The sequence below is a fragment of the Harmonia axyridis genome, chromosome 3, assembly GCF_914767665.1.
Source record: "Harmonia axyridis chromosome 3, icHarAxyr1.1, whole genome shotgun sequence".
NCBI classification, from domain to species: Eukaryota; Metazoa; Arthropoda; class Insecta; order Coleoptera; family Coccinellidae; genus Harmonia; species Harmonia axyridis.
In genome coordinates, this window is record NC_059503.1 from 29,218,387 (window position 1) to 29,243,265 (window position 24,879).

At 32.9% G+C, this 24,879-nt stretch overlaps 1 protein-coding gene and 2 long non-coding RNA genes across 3 annotated transcripts; 2 read left to right on the top strand and 1 right to left on the bottom strand.

Annotated features, from left to right (window-relative positions):
* Positions 1–1,252: 1,252 nt before the first annotated feature.
* LOC123674646 (acaloleptin A-like) lies at positions 1,253–17,312 on the bottom strand. The gene is made up of 9 exons (XM_045609590.1): positions 16,788–17,312; positions 13,725–14,112; positions 11,817–11,932; positions 11,006–11,394; positions 8,035–8,110; positions 7,375–7,762; positions 2,163–2,251; positions 1,887–1,970; positions 1,253–1,743 (listed from the first exon to the last, which is right to left on the bottom strand). The coding sequence occupies exons 1-9, from the start codon at positions 17,173–17,175 to the stop codon at positions 1,352–1,354; spliced, it is 2,310 nt and encodes a 769-aa protein (XP_045465546.1). The 5' UTR covers positions 17,176–17,312; the 3' UTR covers positions 1,253–1,351.
* A 2,151-nt stretch (positions 17,313–19,463) lies between these two features.
* On the top strand, positions 19,464–20,566 carry LOC123675859. Its single transcript, XR_006746820.1, has 2 exons — positions 19,464–19,948; positions 20,067–20,566. It is a non-coding gene; the product is annotated as an uncharacterized LOC123675859 (long non-coding RNA).
* Positions 20,567–22,049: 1,483 nt separating this feature from the next.
* On the top strand, positions 22,050–22,898 carry LOC123675860. Its single transcript, XR_006746821.1, has 2 exons — positions 22,050–22,293; positions 22,401–22,898. It is a non-coding gene; the product is annotated as an uncharacterized LOC123675860 (long non-coding RNA).
* The last annotated feature ends 1,981 nt before the right edge of the window (positions 22,899–24,879 follow it).

Genomic DNA, 24,879 nt, shown 5'->3' on the forward strand with positions numbered 1-24,879 from the left:
TTTCGTCTACAAAAAAATAAAAAAGCATTTCAATAATAACATTATTGATTCAATATTATGTACCTAATCTTTTTCGATATTTAACAATAGAAATAGAAATAGAATTTATTTGCTCTTAAAACATCACAAATAAATAAAATTAACCTTCAATAATTTACAAGGTGCGTCAAAGTTAAATATTTAAAAAATTGATACAATAAATATCCAATACATAATAATAATATTTGGATAACGAATTGAATATTCTAAATAGAATTTGCGTGAAATAATCTAGTTGAAAAAAAATATGAAGTGAAATCATGAAATTGAAAATACAAGATAATATTGAATAAAAATTCTCAATACAAAATTGAAATGTTTATACCGCATAATGGCTGATCCAATAATAAAAAATTAAAAAAGCATTGACGTAAACTAAGCATTTTTGGGAGCTCTTTCATTCATGCGCCAATTGAGCTCTTGGAGACCACCAACATACCTATATATGAAGGATCGAGTTCCTAATTTTACGTCAGATCTCTGAATTTAGAAGATTGATCTTTGTGCGTTCAGAACTTTTCATGTCAAGTGAGAGCATGTTTTTTAATTTATTATCGGTAGGTACATATTACGTATCAATTGAAATTAACTAGATGTTATTCAATTATTTTTGTCTAACGATTTTTAATGAAATTGAAGTGCACCTATCCCACGATATGAAAATAAGGGTAAAGCTACTCTTAACTTACCATGCAAAAGTATTAAAAAAACAATAAATTGACGAAAACGAGGACTTCTAAGGAAACAAATGGAGATTTGAATTGTGCTTTTGATGATTTTTCAGTGGAAAACTACCCTGTTCTCATGAAAAAGACGCGAGAGCAGGGAACTCAGAAATTGAGAGTAAAACAAAATAACGGAAAATTTCAACTCAGTCGGATCTGTTGTCAACGGAACTATAAGATTTTTGTTTTTCGATAATTTTCTTCGTTTATGGTGAAAATTAGCAAACAAGATTTGCATAATATTATCCTCTAAATACACGCCAAATCTCAACCCGACCAAAAATGTAATCATGTAAATATTTGGTGATTCTTTTCCAATATTCTAGAGAACACAGAACAATGAAATATGAATCTAACCTCACTCATACAAAAAAGGTTATTTCATAACAAAAAATTTCTTTCGTCGTGAGCAATATAAATTGAAAAAATATAATAATAGACTAAATATCAGACATTCAAGTTATTGGAATAATTGCAAAAAATACATATTATGTTAAAGTAATTTATTGAATAAAATAGGAACATTCACAATAAATAACTAATAATAAGCGTATTGAAAAAATCACAAATATGAAGGTTCATAATCTTCACCACCTCCAACTACCGCGAATGGAGTAAGTTGGTTTAGCTTTGCCTGGTCCTCTGATTACTTTATCCCAGTTGGCTCCTACTTCGTGGTTAGGTCCAGTGTGATGAATGTTTATAGAACCTAAGGTGTTACCATCTTCACCTCTGGTGAGTGATGGGTCAAATTTCCACCCTTCCTGTTTCTCCTGACCAGGCATTGGGAAGTTTGGGGCTCCGGGTTGAAGAGATCTGACGAATCGTAGGTGATCATATATTTGAGGTCCTTCGGGAACAACATATTCGAAAAGTGATTCTTCATCTACGTCAACTTCTTGCATGGGATAAGCCAAAGCATATTGGAAGGAGATGCAGGCAACTGCGGCAATAAGCAAGAATGATGAAGATGCCATTTCTAAAAAAGAAATAAATAATCAATATATCATATGAGAAATAATCTCCTTTAAACCAAAAATGTCAAAAACACTATTCTCTCGATTTGATAATCACTCATATTCAACAATCGAATAATATTTTGCAAATTTTTCGTTTACTCACCAAAAATATTCGTTTCGTTCGTAGTGGAAGACTTCTTCTTTGGATTCAGTTCACGATTCATATATGGCATTATCGGCAATGTTACTGCATTTTATATCGCTCCCAAGACGAGTAAAGGGGAATACCATGGTCCATACTATCTTGTTAGATGTCTATTCTCAAAGACAAGCATAGTATGGAGTTCGGGATTTACAACTACCGAGTTTGATGACTCCTAAAGCTCAAATAACCTGACCTTTCTGCGAATATTCACGATTCGAGCCTAATGTTAGCTACTTTTGTCTGTCAAGGTCGACAGTGATGAATAAAATCCTCTGTCCGGAAAAGGTGTTGTTTTATATGTCGTTGCAAATGGTTTTTTATCCCTTTTGTAATTGATGACAATTAGTTCTGTTTGCAAGAATTGCTACATTTTATGGCTGAAGATCTCAAAAAATATATAATTTATACAATATATTTTTTGTCATCAAGACACTCATTCTACTATTAGAATTTTCAAATTGAAACATGAAACAAGTATTTGAGAGAAATTGCTTACCATTCCTGTTAGTGTACTATTTTCATTGGATTGGAAAATAAATATGATCTTTTGTTCTATACATATACCTATGATGAAAGTTGATCATTTTATGAAGACTATCAAATCTAAACCAAAAATCCGTTTGTTTCATATCTCAACACACTTGAATAATTATGACAATCTTCTGGAGTTCTTATATGGTACATAAAATACAGGGTGTTTCCTAAACATGCGGCAAAAATTCAGGGGGTTGTTCCTTGGACTATTTTAAGCATGTTTTGTCCTTGGATGATTTTTGAAAAACTTCTTTGTTTCGAAGATACAGAGCGAACAACATTTTTCATATTTTTAAAATTAATAATAGTTTAAATAAAAATGCGTACCGCACTGTGTTTACTAAGTAGGTACAATTTATTTTTAAATTTGTTCAACAACATTCCAATTACTAAAAACGGCCAGTTTTTTGACTAGAAATTGATAAGTGCAGATGGTAAAGGAATACAGATTAAACACGGTTTTCATTTGAATTCGTTTTGTGATGTATTAGCAATTAACATTTTATCTTTGACTATTATGAATCGCTATAGGGTTCGGCAGTCAATGAGGAGAAGATTGGATGCTTGTATGCTGGCTAGAGGTGGTCATTTTCAACAGTTTTTGTAGGTTGAGTTGAATTTTCATGTAATTTTTCATAATAAAATGTTATTATCTGAAATTTTGTTTCCCCTATATCTTCGAAACAAATAGGTTTTTCAAAAATCATCAAAGGACAAAATATTCTTAGAATTGTCCAAGGAACAACCCCCTGAATTTTTGCCGCATGTTTAGGAAACACCCTGTATATTGAAACCTTTAAAAAAGACTTCGTTAGAATTCATTTTCCACAATGAAGAACGTCCAATAAGGTTCTGCGTAGTGTCAAATATAACTTGAAATTTAAAATGGAAAAAGAATACTCTAAAGACTTCGATCCGTACTGTTAGGTATGAGTAGCCAATCGTGCATAAATAGTCAATTAAATGCAACTTTTATGTTTTCTGTAAGTACGAAAGATCTAGGATGTTAAAAGTGGCGTAGACAACATTATACAGGATCTGTTCGGAGGTAGGTATGCAAATATCTCCCAAAATACATGAAATTTTCGATATAAAAATCCAAAACCTAGAATGAAATTTCGAGATGAAACTTTCCTTTCACCAACAAGAAAAAAATTGTAATTACATTCCTCCTTCAGAATATTAATTGAAAGTATGTATATCATTCACTTAAAGAGAAAGAACATAATGCTTCATGGGATATCGAATTATTATTAGATGCTGACATTTTTGATCAATTCTTCGCTGGAAATCCCGAAAATTTAGATGATCTTTTTTGCATCTTTTTGCTATCGAAATTGGATGGACTGTGATGGGGCAGCAAACTAATTTTAAAAACGGAATGATATTTTCGGGATCACAAATTGTTCCTTAGTAACTTCTAAGTATAAAAGATCCAGTCGAATATGATAGTACAGTTGACCATTTGATAGATGCATCTAAATCATGTGTTAATGTTAATGTTTCTTGTGAAATGAATAAGGAATCATATCTAAATAATTGTGGATTGAAAGCTGATTATACTATGAAAGTTGTAGAAGGGTCGAAAATCATTGATGAAACTACAGAAGATGGTCAATTTATTTCTAATGTAGATGAAAAAAGTTCAGATGATAAATTATATGTGATGTAAATGTAGTTGATTACAGTAAAGATTTTAAATCAGCTGATAAAAATACTAATGAGGAAAAAGTAGAGTTGCAGGAAAAAGAATTAAATAATGAGGTGCAATTTTAATCAAAGAAAATGTTATCGCTGTGAAGAAAACAGAGGCTACTGATGATGAAGTAATAGATCACAAGGGAAATGAGACATCAGTAGAACAACAAAAAACGAAGAACATCCCTAAAAGTAAAATATAAGTAAAGAATGAAGATGAAAAAAGGCATAAATGCAAATAGCTAAAGATACTGATAAGTTAGTAGAAATCAAGAAAGGGAGTAAAATAAAACAAAAAAGACGTGAAAAAGGCAGAAAGAAAAAGTGACCGCATACAAGAATGACGAAGATGCCTGTTAAGAAGGAAGGAGATAACCAGATGAAGAAGAAGATCTTTAAGAAAGAAGAGTTGTATATATGATTTCAATTTTTTACTTGGTGACGATGCTTCAACTAATTTCAAAAGATCACTAAAAAGATCGAATGAAATTTATTGAATTGGAGAAAAAAGTAATCTGTTTTCACTGTATGATAATTTTTTAGCTAACATCCTAGATTATTCATTTTATTCTAGGTTATCAAAACCTTTCAGCAATATCATTGTATAATTTCCGATTTACATGAAGTAAAAAGCTTTTTAATTCCTTCATTTCAAATCTGCTCTAATAGGATTTTCAGATTATATACCTCAGTTTTTTAAGAACGAGATCGTTGTCTGCAATATTTAAAATCGGAAAACATGGGTGTTTTTTAACCTAACCTAACCTTACTTAACCATCAAGGAATTAACTAGGAGCATTTGAATCTAAAACCTTTCTTGATATAATTTCAAATCGCCGAGTCTTTTTTTTCGCAAGTTATCCTGTTTTCGGTTGGCTAAAGACAATTTAACGTAAAACCTCGAATACTAGCCACTTCCTACTTCATTTTACAACTAACCACTGATTTTTGTTTTGGTTTCTATGTGAAAGAAATTTATTTTGAATTGCTATGTACCTAGAATGAATATTTCTGCAATATTTCGTGGACATAGTATTATTTTAATTTCAATCACTAATCACTGAGGTTACATTCAATCTTATCATTATGAGTCAAATTATTGCGAAAAAATAGCTATTATTACAACTAGGGAAATATGAATAGTATATTTCCCGAGGTTGTCAAAGTTACATCCCGAGGGCGGAGCCCGAGGGATGTATAGACAACCGAGGGAAATGTATTCATATTTCCCGTGGTGTAATCAATAGTTTTTTTCTGATTGAAACAATCTGATAAGGAAAAATTATTATTAGATTGTATATTTTTGTAATAATTAAATTTTTAACGTTGCTATGGGCCATGTTTCTGAGAATCTTGGTTGACTGGTTTCATTTTGACGTCTTGTCAAAAATAAAATTAATGAAAAAATGTCGAACTACGTCGAAACTCAAGCGGCAAAGGCCCGTGAATCTTTGGTTCCAGCCAAATCTCAAGCTGCCTACAGTAAAGAGTACGAATGCTTTCAGGAGTGGAAAAGAAAAAAATTGGTGGACGGTGTGAGCGATAGTATTTTGTTAGCATATTTCCAAGATTTGGTATGTTGCTCTGATTCTTGTTATTCTTGATGTATGATTAATTCATTCGATCCCCAGTCCCAGAAATATTCTCCAAACACGTTATGGCCGAAACTATCGATGTTAAGATCAATGCTACATTTGAAGGAAAAAACTGATGTCAAATTATTCGATGAAGTCGAAGCATTTGTTAAGAACAAAAATAAAGGATACGTTCCTAAAAAATCATCAGTGTTGTCCCGGGAGCAGCTCAAGACATTCTTGAGTGAAGCTCCTAATGACGTTTTTTTGATGTATAAGGTAAAAGTTTCATTTTGATTTCCTCTGTTGATAAGATTTTTACATTCATAATTTTGAAGGTTGTTTTAATAATGGAAATCTTTGGCGCCTGCAGAACACGAGAGTTGGTGAATATGCTATCTTCAGATATCGAAGATCGTGGTTCGGTAATCATAATCAAAGTCTCAAAGACTAAGAATGATATAAACAGAATATTCACTATAATTGATGAAGAAGATCTGGGTGCTGCTCGTTTGGTGAGGGAGTATTCAGCGTTGCGCCCGCAAGGCGTTCTTAGGTTCTTCGTAGCTTATAGGAATAAGAAGTGTACTCTTCAGCCTGTCGGCAAAAATACCTTCGGAAAAATTCCGAGTAAGGTTGCTGAATGGTTGGGTTTAGATAATCCGAAAACCTATACAGGTCATTGTGGAAGACGAACATCCGCGACATTGGTTGCCGATGCGGGAGCCTCAATGACAACACTCAAGAGACATGGTGGTTGGAAAAGTTCGTCTGTTGCAGAAGGCTATCTGGCGGACAGTATGCTGCACAAAAATAAGGTAGCGAAGATGATAGCAGGTGTGGAGGGTGAGCCATCTGCAGCATCACAATCTTTGAAGACCGTTTTGGGAGAATCGTCCGAGACTGCTGCTGCAAGGAATGTTCTCAAGAAAACTGTAGTCTCGTCGTCGAATAATTATGAACAAGATATTTCTTCTTCCTTTGTATCTGGTGGAAATACTTTTAGTGGAAATTTCAACAATTGCAGTTTCCATTTTGTTACTAAATAAAGAAATAGTTTCATATTTCCCTAGGGAAATATGAACTGACGTTTCATATTTCCCTTGGGAAATATGAGTGTGTTATGACACATGGTAACTAAGGCGATATAGCTCAATATTGGTTCGATCAGAAAAAAATATATTTTCAACGAACTTCACAACAGCATTCAAATCTCCCACCTAAATCGGAACTAATACCCAATCTTTATTTCTCCATCTTTTGAAAGTAATCCAACTAAGGTGGATGTTTCGGTTCGAGCTTCACTATGAAATTTTCATTTGTGAGTCTAGCTGTATCTCAAGATTATTTTCAGCAAAAATCAATAAAAGACGCAAATATCGGCATTTGAGTTCTTGGAAAGAGCGCATAGAATATATACATATATCTACCTACATAATAGGTTCATTCAATTTATTCAATAAAATAGGAATAGTATTTCGTATTTTCGAAAGTTATCATTTTTTGGAATAAGGGCAAATATTATATATACACATTAGGCTTAGGTAATTTATTCAATAAAATAGGAACTGTAACAATAAATAAATCATAATAAGCGTATTGAGAAAAAAATCACAAATATGATGGTTCATAATCTTCACCACCTCCAACTACCGCGAATGGAGTAAGTTGGTTTAGCTTTGCCAGGTCCTCTGATTACTTTATTCCAGTTGGCTCCTACTTCATGGTTACGTCCAGTCTGATGAATGTTGATAGAACCTAAGGTGTTACCATCTTCACCTCTGGTGAGTGATGGGTCAAATTTCCACCCTTCCTGTTTTCCTTGACCAGGCATAGGAAAGTTTGGGGCGCCGGGTTGAAGAGATCTGGCGTATCGTAGGTGATCATATATTTGTGGTCCTTCGGGAACAACAAATTCGAAAAGTGGTTCTTCATCTACGTCAACTTCTTCCATTGGATAAGCCAAAGTGTATTGGAAGGAGATGCAGGCAACTGCGGCAATAAGCAAGAATGATGAAGATGCCATTTCTGAAAAAAAAAATATTCACCTTTAAATTGTGTCAAAAATGCTTTTATCCTGATTTGATAATAACTCATATTTAACAATCAGTTGATGTTTTGAAAAGTTTTTATTTCTTACCAAAAATATTCGTTTTCGTTTGTAGTGGAAGACTTCTTCTTTGGAAACAGTTCACGATTCATGTATGGCATTATCGGCAATGTTACTGCTTCTTATATTGAACTCAAGATGAGAAAAGGGGAATACCCCCGGTCCAGATTATCTTGTTAGGCACCTATACTCTGAAAATAAAGCATGGAATGGAGTGCGGGATTCACAACTATCGAGTTTGATGAAGCTGATAAAACTTGATCTTTCTGCGAATATTGACGAGTCGAACTTAATGTTAGGTACTTTCTCCTGTATCAAGGTCAACAGTGATGAATAGAGTTCACTGTCGGTTAAATTTTTGTTTTAGATATCGTCGCAAACGAATTTTGTTAATGTCTTTCGTAATTAATTGAATATAATTAGTTATTTTGCAGAATTGGTTCAATTCGTATACAGGGTGTCCCGTAAACCGACGTTAACCCGGCGCATGCTGATAGCTTAGTCCTGCCTGACCAGAATATCCGAATTCGATTTCATTAAATGTGTCTTAGTTTTCGAGATATTGACAGTTGTATGAAATTACATAATAGAGTGCCACCATGAATTATTACAAATAAGAGGAACAAATCGATATGATTTATTGCCTCGGAAGAGCTGAAAGGAATACTTTTCGAGCATCACGAATTTATGTATAAAAATGTCCTGAAACAAGACGAGATGGATTAAAAAAATTGGAATTTGAATTTTTTAGTAGGTATCAAGAGAGTTGAAATCATCACAGATTTTTTCAAACAAAGACCTCTGCAAACATTTGAATTTCGTTGTGTTTCAATTTTGTGAAACAAAAAGTCCAATAAAATTGGTAAAATCTATAAAAACCAAATGGAATTTTATTTTTTCTAAATTTTTGTTACTGTGTTAATGTTAATTAATTGTCTGAATATTCAGGTTTGACTAGGTTTATTGAGTATTAAAATTGCATGAGGAATTTCGTGAAATACCTTGTTCCTTTAGTTTTTCCTCCTTCATCCGGATAATCATTCAAATTTAAGGAATTTTCATGTACAGGTTGTTTTTTTGGGTTGAATCTTATTTATCAATTTTTCCTATGCCAGATCTGAAAAAAAATTGAGTTACAATGTCTGTTTGATCCTGAAGTACTTGTTGCAGAGAATAAACGTACTAAATATTATGGAAATATAAAGGGTGGTTCGAAACATATGGGAATAAATTGACAAAATCAATAAAACACCCTGTATCTTGATTATAAATGGAGATAGACCATTCAAATATAGGTTATTCTGACCCACCTCAGTGTTCACTATCTGCCCTTAGCTTCCGCCCATTTACCAATGAATCACCCTGTATATATAAAAGAGGATATATGGATATTATGTAAGAGCATCACGTTCAAACGACGGCACCGAATTGGATAATTTTTTTTTTTTGGTTCATTACTGCGAGAATAAATGACCGAAAACATAGTTGTTCAGATTTCTCGAAATCGAGTGATAAAAGAAAAAGAAGATTACAGAGAAGAAATTACACAACCTGCGCGGAGCAGGGGAGGGCAGCAATAATTAAAAGGTTGCTGTTACGATTTTGTGGGAATGAGATGAAAACTATAGAGCTACCTGTTGGATCAATTATCAGAAGTCAAGAAAAATCATAAAAAATAAAAATCGTTTTCAAAGGATGACCCCATTTTCCATTACCCTGAAACAGTAGCAGGGCAAAATTATTGAAAAATGTTCCTGAAATATAGATCTTTGAATACATTAGCTTGATCAGTTAACTCTAAAAAAACTCTTTTTTATCTTTGCTTGAATTCTTTATAAAAAAGGCGATATTTTAACAGTAGATTCCTGGAGTCAAAGAAAGACTTTTTTTTACCATTATTTTTTCGATTGAAAATGTTTTTCGGTTGGAAAGATAAGGGCTGTTGAAAATCCATACAAACATTTATTTTTTAGTTCTCCCAAATGGTTCTATCGAAGGAAATTATTTTTAGAATATATTTTTCATTGATATGATGAATCTTCTCCCAACACAAAAATCCATCCAAATCTTCTAATCCATAAAAAACCATCGCATAAACTTTGTCTATTCAATTAATTGATGCAGGGTGTTTCTAAAATGGAGGTAAAAAAAGATGTGAGAAAAATAGTCTATAAAAATAGACCCACAAAAGTTTTTTTTTTCAAGAAACATGATGTTTTAATTTTTTTCGGGTTTTTTTTTCTGATACAGCCTGAACTTATTGAAATGTCAAATTGCAATTCGACAAAGATATTCCAATTTGAAGTTTTCATCATGTGATATGCTAATTTCGAATGAAAATCTACAGGGTGATATTTTTCTGGAGCAGTGCCTGCTTTTTTTCTCCAGAAACTTTTTTGGTGGACCACTCATGCATTGTAGTTTGATGAATTATAAAAAGAAACTGAGGTTAAATACTTGAATTATTTGTTTCTCGGAGTACTGTGGTATATGCTACCGATTTTTAGAAAAAACACAAACACCTATTTCGAAATCTTCAGGAAATTACAAATTATCATAAAAATCCAGGTAGTTAGCAGTGATAAATAAATTATTAGTTTAGGTATCAGTATTTTGTCGATCTATCTAAGGAATCTCTCTTTTTTATTTGAACCCCAAATTTAGGAACACCTATATGAAATACGTTAGAATGTGCATGTTGGGATTGATATAGATGTTTGCATTTGTTCTATTCTTTGTTTTGATAAAATTTTGACGTCGAGGTAAAATCAGTTTTTCTAGTAGGTCACAGGGGTAGCCATATTAAAAAGATTATGAGGCACTGGTCTAACCCAATCTTTTAGCAATATTTTCAGCGAAAACTCTTTCGTGGAATATGTGTAGCTCTATCAATATTCTATTATTTCAAAAGAAATTTTGTTCAGGTGAATGATTCGATTTAAATTCCGCTATGAAATTTTCTTTTAACACTGTATCCTTATCTTTTGATAATACTTTCAGCAAAAGTTCTCGGAGTTTCTGGAATGAGGGCAAAAATTCTATATACATAATAGGTTTAGGTAATTTATTCAATAAAATAGGAACATCAATAACAAATAAATAATGAGAAGCGTATTGAGAAAAAAAACACGAATATGATGGTTCATAATCTTCAGTCTTCACCATCTCCAACTGCCGTGAATGGAGTAAGTTGGCTTAGCTTTGCCTGGTCCTCTGATTACTTTATCCCAGTTGGCTCCTACTTCGTGGTTAGGTCCAGTGTGATGAATGTTGATAGAACCTAAGGTGTTACCATCTTCACCTCTGGTGAGTGATGGGTCAAATTTCCACCCTTCCTGTTTTCCTTGACCAGGCATTGGGAAGTTTGGTGCTCCGGGTTGAAGTGATCTGACGTATCGTTGTTGATGGTATATTTGAGATTCTCCAGGGTGAACATAGACGAAAGATGGTTCTTCATCTACAACAACCTCTTCCATAGGATAAGCTAAGCTGTATTGGAAGTAGATGCAGGCAAATGCGGCAAAAAGTAGGAATGATGGAGAAGCCATTACTGAAAAAAAAATCATATTCATATCTTGCTAGGAATAATAGTCTCTCGATTTAATGATCATTCATATTCAATAATTCAATATGGTTTTTTATACCTACCAAAAATATTTGTTTCCGTTTGTAGTGGAAGACTTCTTCTTTGCATTCACAATTGGTGTATGCCACTATTCGCAATGTTACTGCCATTTATATCGATCTCAAGACGAGAAAAGGGGAATACCCCGGTCCAGATGATCTTGTTAGCCATCTACTCTGAAGATAAAGCTTAGCATGGAGTGCGGGATTCACCTACAGAGTTTGATGACTGTTAAAGCTGATAAAACTTGATATATATTAGATAATTTCGCTTGTGTCAAGGTTCACAGTGATAATGAAAAGAAATTACTAGCGTAAAAATGTTTCAGATATCTTTTCAATATGAACTTTCCTTCCTTTTCTTAAGGTCTTCATCGTCTATTAAAATCAATCTCATTGAAAAAAATTGATTTAGGTTATCTATTTTCACAATGCGTTCCATTACCCTCTTAATGTGTATGAGACTGGAAAATTCGTAAACATAAAAATTAGTCTGAAAATGTTTACAGAATGTTTTATTGCATCGAGATACCAATTGTTTTGAATATTTGACTAATTTTTTACTCAATACTAGGATGAATAACAATAGAGAGCCATATCTAATTTGAAATGCAATTACTTGTTATCCATAAATAATAAAATAAATAAAACTGGAATGAAAATAAAACTTTTGAAGCTTGAAACAATTAATTTTCTGTCCAAAATGAAAATCGAATCAGGAGAACTTTTTTTTTTTCTATTCAATTTTTGTATTCTTCATAATAATATTCCACTATGGAGAGAATAAAACTTTTAGTAGGAGTTAGAAAAATATTTTTCTTGTAGGATTCCAAAGGTTTCTCATTCAAATTTAGTTTTCTGGGTTAAAACAACAGAATAGTAATCGAAAATCACTAGTACTCTTATGCCTGTAGAATTTTCAATATTTATGTATTTAATTGATATCCATACTGTTAGATCATGGAATTTTGGAGTTAGTTTTCTTCTGAATTCCTGATCCAAGATTGAGATTCAATTATATCTTTCATGCTGCCTTTAGGAGAAAAACTACACATTAAATTCATTTTCAGGTTCTCTATGGAATATGTAGGTAAAGGATTATTGTTTGTCGAGCAAATATACTGTGGCGTACCCAGACATAAGCCTTGCTTATGTCTTGCATACGATTTCTCAACTCTACATCTACCTAATATCTATTAATAATATCAAAAACTGCCAGCCCAAGTACCTACAAAATATGAAAGGCGAAGCATTTTGAAAATTATTCATTTTAGGCATAACATATCTCAACAAGAAATTAAGACTTCTCATTAGGCTATCCGACAGGAAAAAAATCAGGGCATGAATGAATGGATGTATTAACATTTTTTGGGGGGTCATTCTCTTTCCAAGAGTTTTCGACCAATCGAACACAATAGTGTTCGATCGATCGATAGTTTCGGATGTAGGTATACACCCGAAATCTAAACTTCTTTGGTGTTGTCACGGAAAAACTGGGTAATTATTTTTCGACATTATTCTTGAAATTTTAACATAGTTCTGCTTTGAGGATCAACATAAAAATTCGCATCGAGGATTGCAATTATCATTGTACAGGATTAGCAATTTTCGATGTTTAAGCACTACAACTTTTGAATCAGAACGGATAGATAAAATCTGATACTTCATGCTCGTTCTCTTTTTCTGAGACTCATAGAGTATTATTCATTTTTGCCACCTTCTTTTGTTTTCGAGTTATATGCGATAATTGGAAAAATAACGATATAAAAAAAATGAATATCTCCGCTATTATTGAGGATAAAACATTATAGAGGCACTAGAGCAGAAATTTTCCATTACGAAGCTATGACCCGAAGTTATGTTTTTTCAAATGAAAAGACTAGATTTCTGTGCTTCAACATGTGCATTCAACTTCATCCAAAAAAATCATCAACGAACTTCATAAACGATCTCAGACCAAACTCGCAAATTATGTAATAATGTAGCTCTATCAATATTCTTTTATTTCGGAAGAAATTTTGTTCAGGTGAATGATTCGATTCAAATTCAGTTATGAAATTTTCATTTAACAGTGTAACCTCATCTTTTGATAATATTTTCAGCAAAAGTTCTCGGAGTTTATGGAATGAGGGCAAAAATTATATATACATAATAGGTTTAGGTAATTTATTCAATAAAATAGGAACAGTAACAATAAATAAATAATAATAAGCGTATTGAGAAAAAATCACGAATATGCTGGTTCATAATCTTCACCATCTCCAACTGCCATGAATGGAGTAAGTTGGCTTAGCTTTGCCTGGCCCTCTGATAACCTTATCCCAGTTGGCTCCTACTTCATGGTTACGTCCAGTGTGATGAATGTTGATAGAACCTAAGGTGTTACCATCTTCACCTCTTGTGAGTGATGGGTCGAATTTCCACCCTTCCTGTTTTCCTTGACCAGGCATTGGGAAGTTTGGGGCTCCAGGTTGAAGTGATCTGACGTATCGTTGTTGATGGTATATTTGAGATTCTTCAGGCTGGACATATACGAAAGATGGTTCCCCATCTACAACAACCTCTTCCATAGGATAAGCTAAGCTGTATTGGAAGTAGATGCAGGCAAATGCGGCAATAAGTAGGAATGATGGAGAAGCCATTACTGAAAAAAATCATATTCATATCTTGCTAGGAATAATCATCACTCGATGTAATGATCATTAATATTCAACAATTCAATATGGTTTTTTATACGTACCAAAAATATTCGTTTCCGTTTGTAGTGGAAGACTTCTTCTTTGCATTCAGTTCACAATTGGTGTATGCCACTATTCGCAATGTTACTGCCATTTATATCGATCTCAAGACGAGAAAAGGGGAATACCCCGGTCCAGATGATCTTGTTAGCCATCTACTCTGAAAATAAAGCTTAGCATGGAGTGCGGGATTCACCTACAGAGTTTGATGACTGCTTAAGCTGATAAAACTTGATCTATATTAGATACTTCCGCTTGTGTCAAGGTTCACAGTGATAATGAAAAGAAATTACTAGCGTAAAAATCTTTCTTATATCTTCAAAATATGATTTTTCTTTCCTTTTCTTAAGGTCTCCATCGTCTATAAAAATCAATCTCATTGAAAAATGTTCACAGTATGTTTTATTGCATCGAGATACCAACTGTTTTGAATATTTGACTAATTTTCAACTCAATACTAGAATGAATAACAATAGAGAGCCATATCTAATTTGAAATGGAATAAATTGGTATCCATAAATAAATGAATGTTTTGACTGTATATATCCGTGAGGTTGCGATCACACTCAAATGCGAAAACTGGAATGATTATAAAATTTTGAAGCTTGAAACAATTTTCTGTCCAAACGAAATATCGAATCAGGATAACTCTTTTTTTTTTCTAATCAATTTTTGTATTCCTCATAATCATATTCCAATACGGAGAGAATAAAAGTTTTAGTAGGAAAAAATAAACTTGGAGGATTCCAAAGGTTTCTCATTCAAATTTAGTTTTCTGGGTTAAAATAGCAGATTAGTAATCGAAAATCACTATTACTCTTAGGCCTATAGGATTTTAAATATTTATGTATATAAATTGATATCCATAGATCATGGAATTTTGGAGTTAGTTTTCTTCAGAATTCCTGATCCAAGATTTAGATTCAGTGATATCTTTCATGATGTCTTGAGGAGAAAAACTACACATTAAATTCATTTTCAGGTTTTCTATGGAATATGTAAGTAAAGGATTATTGTTTGTCATCTGTGCTGTGGCGTACCCAGACATAAGCCTTGGGGGGGATAAAGAAAAAAAAATTGGTTATATGTTTCCGATGTCCTTTGACCTTACAGATACTTCTTGAGATTGATTTTCACCTGTTGAAGTGTCAGCTGTTGTATTCAAATGGAAAAAACTTGAAGATTCGCCTGCATTAATTTTCCTTCTTTTGAAGAAGTTTTCCAAAGAAGTTAGCTTACTCATAATAAGATTGTGATATATAAGATTGTACCTTATAATGGTTTGTCCTCCTGGGGGGATATATCCGTCTTATCTCCTCTCTTGGGTACGCTACTGCAAATATATGTATAACCCTTTTTTTCTCCTTCAATTTTTATTGATTGTTCATTTTGTTCTAAATTCTCAACGATTTTTCAGTTGTGTAAATAATTACTTTGTCTGATTTTCATTTGATTATACAATTTAGGGACTATTACCTAGAATGATGTTCTTTTTATGTAAGTATATAAATTTTTTGGTACCTATCCATACGGATAGATCATGGTATTTTGGAGCTGCTTACTTTTAGAATTCGTGATCCAAAATTGATATTCTGTGATATCTTTCAGGGTGCCCATTATATTTTTCCTTCAGGATCAACCACTTTCAAGAAAATGTTGAAATGGAGGTTTCAGGTGGAGGTACAGCGTTATTCTTCGTCAGGTAAAGATGTATAAACCTTTTTCCTCTTCAATTTCTGTTAATTGTTTATTTTGTTCTGAACGATTTTTCGTAATTTTTTTTCTGTTTTTGATTAATTATTTATTCAGATTGTATAATAAGTTCATGTTAGACACCGTAGTTTTGATTTTCAATTTGGTAAACATTGATTCTAGGACTTTTGGCCTGTTTGGTCAAGTGTGAATAAATGAATCGAATTATCGAAGAGATTTTTGTGCCTTATGCCTAAGATACATAGTTTTCAAAATGCTTCGAATTTCATGTTTGTACGGAGTCTGGCAGTATACTTTCCACGCATACAGTTTAGAAGGGATAACATTTCTCAACTCTACTTAATATCTACTAATAATATCAAAAACTGCCAGCCCAAAAAAAATATACCTATATCTCCGCTATTTTTGAGGATAAAACATTATAGAGGCACTAGAGCAGAAATTTTCCATTACGAAGCTATGACCCAAAGTTATGTTTTTTCAAATGAAAAGACAAGATTTCTGTGCTTCAACATGTGCATTCAACTTCATCCAAAAAAATCATCAATGAACTTTATAAACGATCTCAGACCAGACTCGAAAATTATTAAATAATGTAGCTCTATCAATATTCTTTTATTTCGAGAGAAATTTTGTTCAGGTGAATGATTCGATTCAAATTCCGTTATGAAATTTTCATTTAACAGTGTAACCTAATATTTTGATAATATTTTCAGCAAAAGTTCTCGGAGTTTCTGGAATGAGGGCAAAAATTATATATACATAATAGGTTTAGGTAATTTATTCAATAAAATAGGAACAGTAACAATAAATAAATAATAATAAGCTTATTGAGAAAAAATCACGAATATGATGGTTCATAATCTTCACCATCTCCAACTGCCATGAATGGAGTAAGTTGGCTTAGCTTTGCCTGGCCCTCTGATAACCTTATCCCAGTTGGCTCCTACTTCATGGTTACGTCCAGTGTGATGAATGTTGATAGAACCTAAGGTGTTACCATCTTCACCTCTGGTGAGTGATGGGTCAAATTTCCACCCTTCCTGTTTTCCTTGACCAGGCATTGGGAAGTTTGGGGCTCCAGGTTGAAGAGATCTGACGTATCGTACGTGATCATATATTTGAGGTCCTTCGGGAACAACAAATTCGAAAAGTGGTTCTTCATCTACGTCAACTTCTTGCATGGGATAAGCCAATGTGTATTGGAAGGAGATGCAGGCAACCGCGGCAATTAACAGAAATGATGAAGATGCCATTTCTGAAAAACAAAAAATATGCACCTTCAACCTTCAAATCGTTCCAAAAATATACACTATTCCCATTGTCTTGCAAATTTTTTTTTCACTTACCAAGAATATTCGTTTCCGTTTGTAGTAGAAAACCTCTTCTTTTGATTCAGTTCAGAATTGATGTATGCTACTATCGGAAATGTTACCACCATTTATATCGATCTCAAGACGAGAAAGGGGAATACCCCGGTCCAGATGATCTTGTTAGCCGTCTACTGTGAAAATAAAGCTTAGCATGGAGTGCGGGATTCACCTACAGAGTTTGATGACCCTTAAAGCTGATAAAACTTGATCTTTCTGCCAACATTGACGAGTCGAGCCAAATGTTTAGACACTTTCGCCTCTGTCAAGGTCGAATGTGATAATGAAAAGAAATTACTGGTGTGAAAATATTTCAGATTTCTTGACAATATGACTTTCTTTTTCAAATGGAATTTATCATCTCTCATTGACAAAAATTGATTCAGTTTGTCTATGTATACAATGTGTTTCATTTCAATTCTCTAGTTATTATTCTTAAAATTAGAATTTTTAGCTCAATAATGATGAATAACCCAATAATAAAGAAAAAATGTGTTCATTTCATAAAAGAATGACAGTCTTCGACTCAATTCCATCGATAAAATCTACAGGGTGTCCCAAATTCTTCCATTGTATAGATTAATCAGGTCATATACATTGTATCCCATTTAAAAAACACCCTCTATATCTCTAAAACAATAATCAATTTCCAATTACATGGGACACTCTATATATGACTTCATTATGATAATACGATATACAAAAAAAGAATTGAAATTCGAAATAAATGAAACATAAATAATATAGGGTGTCCTTAGAAAAAATTCGAAAAACGAAATATATTCGATACGGATGACATTTTTGAAAAACCAATAACGGGATGCAGCTAAACAACTCTCGTGAAAAATATAGGGTGTCTCATTAAAAAACACCAACCCTCCTTCATGAGTATATCTCTGTAACTGTAATTAATTTCTATGATCTGTTATGACTATCATATCAACTTGAAAATTAGTGGAAAAAAGAATTTTTCGAACATCTAGAACAAACCAAGATATAACGAAACATTTGAAATGGTCATTTTTCAGAAACGTCCGAGAACGAATCAAAATATCTATGATCTGCTTTATGTTATCTCATTATTTTGAAAAAAGAAATCGGTAGTCCTTGACTATTTTTTCTCTAATTTTTTCAGTTCTCGAGATGATTTCAGTGAGTATCGAATTTGGGACACCCTGTACTCCTCGCTGTATTCTTTATCAACACAATGAAATTATTCCTTAACGTATACCCCTATTCATTGTTATTATGAATCCCTGTTCATCAATGTGACGATTCTGAAATCCTGAATTTTGAAAAGATTACTTTTCCTCCTGTATCTATATCTATCTATCTATACAACAAAAAACAGAGAAGATGAGGAAAAACTATTGGAATGAAGCTGCAATTGAATAAAAAGTTGATAAAAAGGCCAAATGGATTTTAGAGAAAATGAACTACTAACTTCGTTGAGATTCCTCCAGATCTCACGTCATTATTTTCCTGATTTTTATCGATTGTCGGTTGGAATTATCTATGGTTTTGACTCCACCATCAACACAATATTTTGCGCGAAGTTTGAAATTGTTGTTTCATAAGAACAATTTTAATATCAACTATACAAGGTGGGCCAAATTGGACACTTTATGAATGGGAAGTAGTATTTCAATACCATAGACTTCAGTTTGCGGAAAATTCAATTAACGTCATTGAATTCTACGTAGAAGGTTGCCACATGAATGTTTTTATAGCAATGAAAAATTCAAATTCAGAAATATTTTGAAAATGAATATTTTCAAAAAACACCCTGTAACTTTGAAACAATGATAGCTATGGAGTGGATCGGTTTTCGCCAATGAGTTTCTATGAAAATTGGCCCTCAGACACCGATATCAGTTTTCGCCTATCTAGTATAGAAAAAAAAGTGTCCAATTTGGCCCTACCATGTACGTCGATATTGTGGTCCTGGAAAAATCGGACAATTATTTCCATGGTTCTGGTCAAGCAATCAGAATGAAATTCCGCTAAAGACTTGAAATTGCCCTTCTACATCTAAATGCAAATTCTAATTTAGATCGCATTAGGTAATAGTGTTAAATGACTGAATTCAATAGTTTCCATCGACGATTCCTTTTTGTTCTAGTTTCGGAAGTGTAATTTCGAATATTTGATTTGATATCATCAATAAACATTAGATACTTAGCATTTGGCAAATTCTGCAAATTTTGATCTGAAAAATTCATTGTGATAATTTTTCTCTACGATTCAAAAAATTAAAAGTTAGGGGAATTTGTATGTGTGTCAATCTGCCTTAAACATTTCAATGAGTTTCAAAAGTCGTAAAATTATAGCTTAAATTAACAGAACCACAATTTTTTGCATTCAGTTAGTTTTATTTATCAACGCTGACCTTGACTCAAACAAAACTTAATGTAGGTTAGATCCGTCAATATCCGCAGGAGTTTTATCATCAATTAAACAGTTGTAAATCCCGAAGTTCAGATACATGCTTCATCTTCGCTGAATCCTTTGAGAATGAGAAATTCAAATACGGTATCACGGTATTCCCCCTATCAAACAACTCGAGATAGATATAAATTGCAGTAACATTGCAGATAGTGGCATACATCCATTAGGAACTGAATTCAAAGAACAAGCAAAAGGAAACTCATAATTTTCGGTAAGTAAAACATTTAATTTTCAAAATAAAAATAACATTGAAATATTGAATCATCGTGGGAGAATATTTCTCATATGATATATTGATCACTAATTTTAATTTTTTCGTTTGTTTTTAGAAATGGCATCTTCATCATTCTTGCTTATTGCCGCAGTTGCCTGCATTTCCTTCCAATACACTTTGGCTTATCCCATGGAGGAAGTTGACTTAGATGAAGAACCACTTTTCGAATATGTTGTTCCCGAGGGGCCTCAAATATATGATCACCTACGATACGCCAGATCACTTCAACCTGGAGCCCCAAACTTCCCAATGCCTGGTCAAGGAAAACAGGAAGGGTGGAAATTTGACCCATCACTCACAAGAGGTGAAGATGGTAACACCTTAGGTTCTATCAACATTCATCACACTGGACGTAACCATGAAGTAGGAGCCAACTGGGATAAAGTAATCAGAGGACCAGGCAAAGCTAAGCCAACTTACTCCATTCACGGCAGTTGGAGATGGTGAAGATTATGAACCATCATATTTGTGATTTTTTCCTCAATACGCTTATTATTATTTATTTATTGTTACTGTTCCTATTTTATTGAATAAATTACCTTGACGTAATATGTACATCCTTTTTTGATCTTATTCCAAAATCTCCAAGAACTTTTGCTGGAAATATTGTTAAAATATTAGGTTAGACTCTCAAATAATTTTGTGCTAGTAGGATCCTCCAAATACATGTTTTGACCGTGGGCTGGCTGTTTTAGATAATAACAGAAACACAATACAATAAATGTAGTTACTTATGAAAGTATTTGACACCTCGGCTGATAAATTGGTTCTAATTTTGAAAATTTCGAATTGCAATGTTGAAATTCTTCATATACTGAATGGATTCTTCAAATTTTATTTCTATCTTATGGAATTGCCATTCCATTCACTCAGATATACTATTCAAATTTATCAACAGTTGATCTACCATAGTTGAAATGATCTGTAAAGTCTGGAATGAAATAGCACATTTAGAGTTATATGATTAGAATTTCGCAATCAGGTATCCAGTATCCATCAAAAACGCAACAATTATTGAAGAGTTTTCGGTGGAAAGGAACATACATCTTTCATGGGGTCTACTTCTATATTAATAGATATCTCTTCATTGGATTTCCTTCAAATGTGAAAGCATTCCTCTATATTTTTACGTTATAGACCCTGAATACCAATTTATGATATCATGACTGTATGCGTCCCTTTGTTTTAGTGCTATGACGTCAAATGGTCCTGATTGGCGTTCGCAGTCACGTGCTAGTCGATAAGAATTAACACAATTTAAATCAATTTTATTAAATGGAATTCGAGAAATAAGATGATGAAAATGATATTTTAGTATTTTAATATAATAATAATATAACGTGGAAAACTTAAATTCATTTGATTTTATTATAAGACGCAATATCGCTATTCCTGAATGGACCATAGATCACTGTCTATGTATGGTGTATGTTAAAATAAGTTGAAGCATTAAATTTGTATAATTAGATAAATCCAATTATTCAAATAACGGATACAACAATATACACTACTCATTTTATTCCCTATCCCCATTTCAACAAAATGAAACAGCCATTTCGGAATTATCGATTTTTGGGTAGATGTTACATCATTGAGTGGAGGGTTATATTATTGACTAAAGGTTACATTGCATCGTGACTTTGGGTCTATTGTGCCCAAAACAATCTCACTGATATTGTCAACAAACCCATGGATAACATTTTTTCATTTGTTTCATTTTGTAAGATATTCCTGTTATCGAAAATTCATCAAATAATAATCAGAACAGCTTGTATCTTGATGACAAGGAATATTTTATAGAAATTTTATATATCTTCAGCCACAACGTCTTTTATGATGGAGGCCATTATGCACATTATGCTACAATGCTACATGAAGCAATTCCTCCAAACGACTAATTATCATCAATTACCTACAAAAGACAATAAAAAAAATATTTGCGGCGACATCAAAAACAAAACCTTTTTCCGACAGTGACTCATCTTCGACCTTGATACAGGCGAAAGTACCTAACATTAAGTTCGACTCGTCAATATTCGCAGAAAGATCAAGTTTAATCAGTTTTAGGAGTCATCAAACTCTGTAGTGGTGAATCCCGCACTCCATACCATACTTCATTTTCAGAAAAGACGGCCAATAAGATAGTATGGATCGGAGTATTCCCCTTTTCTCTTCTTGAGAGAGTTATAAAATGCAGTAACATTGCTGATAGTGGCATACAACTATTGTGAACTGAATCCAAAGAAGAAGTCTTCCACTACAAACGGAAACGAATATTTCTGGTGAGTGAAAAAGAAAATTTTCAAAACATTATTTGATTGTTGAATACCTATGAGAGATTATCAAATCGAGAGAAAAGTTTTTTGAAGGTGAATTTTTTTTTTTTCAGAAATGGCATCCTCATCATTCTTGCTTATCGCCGCAGTTGCCTGCATCTCCTTCCAATACACTTTGGCTTATCCCATGGAGGAAGTTGACGTAGATGAAGAACCACTTTTCGAATTTGTTGTTCCCGAAGGGCCTCAAATATATGATCACCTAAGATATGCCAGATCTATTCAACCCGGAGCCCCAAACTTCCCAATGCCTGGTCAAGGAAAACAGGAAGGGTGGAAATTTGACCCATCACTCACAAGAGGTGAAGATGGTAACACCTTAGGTTCTATCAACATTCATCATACTGGACCTAACCACGAAGTAGGAGCCAACTGGGATAAAGTAATCAGAGGACCAGGAAAAGCTAAACCAACTTACTCCATTCACGGTAGTTGGAGGTGGTGAAGGTTATGAAGCATCATAATTTGTAATTTTGCTCAATACGCTTATTTTTTAATATTAACTGTGATTTTTTTCATGTTATTAAAAAATTATATTTATGCTAGTAGGATATTTTTATTATTATTGTTTTAAGTATTAACTAAAGATGATATGAAAAAAACATTAAAAGCGAAGAATATTAGCCAAGAACTAGACGATTTAAAGGCCTGATATTGATATGAATGAACAAATCACGTTTTGACTTTATTCAGTTAAATAATGGTGACTCCACTCAGTCATAGTTTAACACTGGACACTGAATTATTCAAAAGTATCAAGCTCTAACATATAGTAAGAGGACGAAGTATTTCTTAAAGGCGCATTTTAGTACCTATTTCTATTTTCATAATTAGTTCAAAGCGCCTATTCCATTTCAATGAAATTTGCGCTTGGCAATTCCTTAATTTATTAGAAAGAGTGGTATTTTCACTAAGAAAATATTTTTGTTAAATATATTTATTCAGTTATGAAAATACGAATAGGTACTGAAATGCACCTTTAAGAACTCTATCTTTTTAGTATAGAGCATTGTACTTTTAAACAATAAAATCGACAAGATGTACTTTGAAAAATGAGATTTCAAGTTGAAAAATACAATTTCATATAAAATTAAGAAAATACCCGAGAAAATACAAATGAATAAGGCAAAGCAGAGCGGCAAAATTTTATTTTGCCGGCGCGCAAAAATGTCTGGCGGCGGCCCTGCTCCATTGGTAGTTCATTTATTTTTGTTTGTTTGTCATCTTACAACTTACAAATTTTACGTACCAGTAAGGTCCCAGTTTTGCTACTATGAATTGCCCTTGCAAGCCCTAGATGAACAAACCGTGTATACAGGGTGTTTCCAAATTAGACCTGAACTTTGGAGGACGTTTCAGTATTACACATTTGCTGTCGTTTGAGCCATACATTTAGTAATAACTCAAAATCAACAGTTCACAAGATATTTGAGTTCTTGTGATTTTTAAAAATTTCTCTTACTTTTTTTTCGTCAATTTTTTCTACGTTGGCTTAATTTGATTATAATTTTGGATTATTTTCGTGGCCAGCAAGAAGCCCTGATCTTATACCGTTAAAATAGAAATTTTGAATTTAATTGCAATAAAAAAATAATTAATCCATTACTTTCCTTTCTTTGTTTCTTTCCCCTTTCAAATCGAAATCTGCTGAAACAAAACTGGTGCCTGCATTCTAAAGAAATCTTTTTCAGAGGAAATAAAGGAGGAATTTGGCAAGTTTTCAAAATAATTGTGGGATACAAAATTGTGTTATTCGAAAGCTGCAGGCAAATTTATATTAGAAATTCAAAATTCTTTTCTTCATATGCCAAATGTCAAATCATACTTATTATTATTCAACATCTAATACAGCTTAATTTTGCTTGTTTCAAACATATCATATCCTTTTCATATGAAAATAATCCAAAATTCAAATCAAACTTGGTTAACGTAGAAAAAATTGTCGAAAAATTAAATAAAAAAAAACGCAAGAACTCAAATATCTCGAAAACTGTTGAATCGACAGCAAATGAGTAATATTAACACATCCTTCAAGGTTCACGACTAATTTGGAAACACCCTGTATACCTAACCCTACTCAAACGACTATAGGCGATACCTATATGTCAACTGAAATTTCCACATTGAACAAACAAACAGAGAAAAACGGTACATCACGGTCGGTATGAATCCCATTTGAATTATGTTAACCAATATCTGAAAACAAATATTGTTGGAGTCGAATAAGGGTTGAAAGTGGGGTGGTTAGTGGTGTTATTTGCATATTGGCGTATTACGCCGCGTGATTTCAACTTCCGACTTTTTATTTGTTTCGCCGTGTAAATATTTGCTTTGGCGATAATTTCAATATGAATTTAAGCGTTTGGTGATTGAATAAGAAGTTATGTCATGAAAAAACACGTGGCTATTTAGTATTCAGGTTTTTTTTTTGGGGTGCTAAGGGTCAGAAGTCATGTCGGGAGAAAAGAATGGAATTGAAATGACAAAGAAATCTATTCAGTGGTAGCAAGTAGGAAATATCCGAATATTCAT